Below are 4314 nucleotides of genomic sequence, written 5' to 3'. Positions count from 1 at the left end.
CCATCACAATCAGAAGCCAAATTATTTCCTAATTACATTATAAATGTCCTTTGGCCTATCAGCTTTTGTCACACAATGCTACTAATGTTTTTAACATAATAATCTAAAAATATCCCTTGTGGGTCCTACTACAATGCACCTTTCATAGTTCTATTTCTCCAAAGTATCTAGGCTTATTTGCAAGGCCATCATTTGAAACTTGTTTCTAGTTCAATTTCCTTCTCAACAATGTCTGTTCTATTCCATGGCCTTTCTAAGTCAGGATTTATCTCAAAAGTTTGCATACAGATATATCCTATGTGAACCTTCTGCCAGGCTTTGAGAATTCTCTAAAAATCCATTTCCCACAGGTGGCAAACAGGAGCCAGAACAGAATTCTGAGAGGTGCTGAAGCCATCAGAGACCCAAAGTTCCCTTTCCTCAGTGCACACAAACATTTCCATGTCACAGAGTATCAGGGATCTCAGGATTTTACCTCCCCCTCATTTCAGCTGCAGAGAAAACCAGACAAGCATGAAGCAGGATCAGTGTGAGGACAGAACCTCACAGATGAAGGTTCTAGTGAGACCTGAACAGATTTGATCAGTGGACAAAGCACAGTGGGATGAGGTTCAAGGCCAAGGTCCTGCACTGGGGTCACAGCAAGCCCCTGCAGCTCCAAAGCATTTGGCAGGGCTGGTTTCTAGCTGGCTCAATGTGGGCCAACAGTGTGCCCCAGTGGCCAAGGCAGCCAACAGCATCCTGGCTTGTATCAGCAGTGCAGACACAAGGGATCACCCCTGTACTCGGCGTTGGGGAGGGCTGCCTTCAGTTCTGGACTCCTCACTTTAAAAAGGACTCTGAGGGACTGGAGTGTGTCCAGTGAAGAGCAACAAGGCTCACAAAAGGACTAGAAAACACTTCTGAGGAATGGCTGAGGGAGCTGGGGCTGTTTAGTGTGAAGCTGGCTCAGGGAGGGTCACATCACACCTCTGAAAGGCTGCAGGGAGGTGGGGTCAGTCCCTTGTGCTGAGACTGCAGTGAGCAGACCTGGGGAACGGCCCTGACCTGAGAAAGGGGGATTCAGATTGGATCAAGGCTTTGGAAGGGGCTGCCCAGGGAGGTGGTGGAGCCAACAACCCTGGGGTGCTGAGGAGGTGTCAGGATCTGGCACTGGGTGTTGAAGTTTAATTCCAGTGAGGGGTGGATGGCTGGACTGGATGATCATGAAGGTCTCTTCCAACCCTGATCCTGTGGGGATCCTTGATTCCTGAGGGGAACAGGCTCAGAGCAGGACTGATCTTGTGATCCTGAGGGGGGAGCTTCTCCCTGGCCCCAGGCCAGTTCCAGAGCCACTCTGAGGCCCTGGCAGCTGGGCAGTCCATGCCACCATCCCTGTGTTTATCCACACAGCAGAGTGCAGGGACAATGACACTCTATCACCCACAGCCCTTAGTGAGCCTCTAAGTCCAGCTGGGACATCCAGATGTGGCCCACCCAGATGTGGACACCCAGATGTGGTCTCTGAGGGTCTGTGGGAACTGGGTGCACCTGGGGATGTGCTGGAGGACACTTCCTTCCCTTTGTGACCACCAACCACAGCCTCATCTGAATTTTCCACAGCTTTGAAGCCTGGGGGCACATTGGCAACAGACTCTGGAAGATCAAAAGGCAGGAAAGAGGGAGATGAAAAGGGTGGATGACAACTGAATTTCCATGATCATTTGTTTCCTACTTCACTCCAAAACTGGGGCACAGAAAAAAAGCCTGCTGGGTAGAAAGGAAGGAAGAGAGGTACCACCAGGGAGTCATGCCTGGGAAGGGTACCTGGATGCAGGAGAAGCTCTGTATTTGTCACCAACATGAAAAGACTGCAGTATCATAAAGGATTTTATTGATGGAAAGCATCAGTTACACAGTGAGACTGCAGACCCCACCACAGGACAGACTGGGGAGGAAAAATCTTGAGCCCTGTGTCCCTTTCCTCCACCAAGGAAGAAGGGGAGAGTGTGCTGGGCACTCCCCTATGCCAGGCTTTGTCATCAGGAGCAGTTCAAGACCTGGAAAGAGAGCAGGGAACATCAGCAATGTTACTGCAGAGCAGAGGGGACAAAGCTCCCCCAAGCCCCAGTGATCCTGTGGCCCCCTGCACAGTAACAACGGGCCATGTCCCCACTCTCTAACACCCAAGTGTCCCTCCCCAGCTGCCTCATCTGCAAAGAAACTCTATACTTGAGCCCCAGCCATACCACAGCCTCACAGAGCTCAGGACTTAGAGCTCCCAAAGCTTCTCCTGCAAAGAACAGGGAATGTCTCTTATGAGAGAGGAATGTGGGTAGGTTTCTGTAACAGCCCTAGTTAAACTCTTTAATTATAAAAGCCAAAAAAGATATGCTCAAAATCAGAAAGCCATAAATCTTCACTCAGTACCAACCCAGAGGACAACAGTTCAGCTATGCTTGGCCAAGAGGAAGCTGGGAACTCAATTCCTGGTTTCCCTCTCGTTCCAGTTCTCCCCAAAAGCTCTGCAGCCCTGTGGTTGCCCCTTTGGTGACCCCACAGATCAGTACCTGGCAGCCTCTCCCAGAGCTCAGCCAACAAAGTTGATGACGACGAGATGGAGGATGGTGTTGGCAAAGAGGAAATCGGCGAACGCCCGCTCGGGTGAGATGCCCTGGAACTCGCCCTTGTTCTGGGGGTTGATCTGGATCCGGAGGCAAACTGCACAGCAGAGAGAGAGAAAGAGCCCTCAGTGAGCACAGAGGGGAACGTGGTGGGAAGCACAGCCTTCCTGGGCAGCCCAGCCCAGGATGGGTCACTGTTCCACCAGGGAAAAATTACTCCATCCTTACTACAGAGGAGCAGGACACTCTCAGGGAATCTGAATGGGGCTGCCATGGAGTCAGTGCTCCCACAGCACCACACACACCACAGGGTGCCCAGAGTCCAGAGGGGAACAGGCTCAGAGCAGGACTGGACTCCCACAGAGGCGTGGATATTCCTGCGTCCTCTATTGGGTGTGTTAGAAACACAGATTTGGGTTGGAAGGGACCTTAGAGATCATCTCATTCCAATCTCAGGGATAGCCTCCACTGTTCCCAGGCTGCTCCAAACCCCATCTAACCTGGCCTTGGACACTTCCAGGAACTGGGGCAGCCACAGCTGCTCTGGGCACCTTGTGCCAGGGCTGACCACCCTCACAGGGAACAATTCCTTCCCAATGTCCCATCTAACTCTGTCCACTAGTAGAGAGAAGCCATTCCCTTATCCAAACTCCCTCTCCAGCTCTCCTGACGCCCCTTTAGGCCCTGGAAAGGGCTTCCAGGTCTCATTGCAACCTTCTCCTCTCCTGAACAGCCCCCACTCTCCCAGCCCATCCACCCGTGTGCTGAGGAGGGCTGCAGACAAACAGGGCGGGTTTGGGGTGTTCTGGGGAGCAGCACCGTGCACGTGTCACTGCTGGACTCGGTCCCACCCAACCCCTTGGCTGCAAAGACGGCTGTAGGGACAAGGTGCAGAGCGGCCGAGGAGCTCCTGCCCCGCCGGGAGCAGAACGGGGAGCTCGGCAAAGGGGCGAGCTCCGAGCGCTGCTCCGGGACACCCGCTGGTTTGTAACGATCCCCGCCACGCCCGCGGCCTCCGGGGGGAGGCTCAGGGTGCCCCCGGCCCGCGCTCTGCCTGTGAGGGGATGGCGGGGCCGGCACTGACCGCCCAGGATGAAGCTGCCGACGGCGGAGATGAAGCCGCTGAGGAAAGAGTTGAAGGGGAAGGTGCCGACGCCGAGGCAGTATCCGAACTGCAGCGCGCCGGTGAGCAGCACGTAGAGCAGGAAAGCGTCCAGCGCCTTGAGGCGCCCGGCGGTGCCGCCGCCGTACTCGGATAAGAAGCGCCGCGCCACGGCCCGCACAGAGCCCGCCATGGCCGCTCCCGCCACTGCGCATGCGCCGCTCCGCCCTCCCGCACCGCGCGTGCGCGCACCGACGTGGCCGTAAGCGATAGGGCGAACCTGCGAATCCGTCTGCTCATGCGCCAAAGGCTCCGTGGCGTCCCCACCCCCGGTGCTCTCCAAGAACCAATAAAAGCGCAGAGCTGGCTGTTGCTGGGTAGATTAGAGAGCCGTTTTTTCTAAGGACCAATCACAGCCCGGCTCCGCTGCTGGGGGCGGGGCTTTGCCTGAGGGGTCTCGGCTGAGGAGCTGTCCGGGGGCTGTGGCTGAGGGAGTGTATCCACCACTGGAATGCTGGAAAACAGACGTGTATGGCCCTGCTTGGAGCTGGGGAAAGGAAAACCATTGCATTCCTGTTTTTATTTTTTTTCTTTAAAAAGTACCATGGT

At 54.8% G+C, this 4314-nt stretch overlaps 1 protein-coding gene across 1 annotated transcript; it reads right to left on the bottom strand.

Annotated features, from left to right (window-relative positions):
- Nucleotides 1-1851: 1851 nt before the first annotated feature.
- DAD1 (defender against cell death 1) lies at nt 1852-3935 on the bottom strand. The gene is made up of 3 exons (XM_066336638.1): nt 3688-3935; nt 2550-2700; nt 1852-2039 (listed from the first exon to the last, which is right to left on the bottom strand). The coding sequence occupies exons 1-2, from the start codon at nt 3896-3898 to the stop codon at nt 2570-2572; spliced, it is 342 nt and encodes a 113-aa protein (XP_066192735.1). The 5' UTR covers nt 3899-3935; the 3' UTR covers nt 1852-2039; nt 2550-2569.
- Between the last annotated feature and the right edge of the window lie 379 nt (nt 3936-4314).

This window comes from Sylvia atricapilla, chromosome 27 (assembly GCF_009819655.1).
Source record: "Sylvia atricapilla isolate bSylAtr1 chromosome 27, bSylAtr1.pri, whole genome shotgun sequence".
NCBI classification, from domain to species: Eukaryota; Metazoa; Chordata; class Aves; order Passeriformes; family Sylviidae; genus Sylvia; species Sylvia atricapilla.
This window is presented reverse-complemented; position numbering and strand designations above follow the sequence as displayed.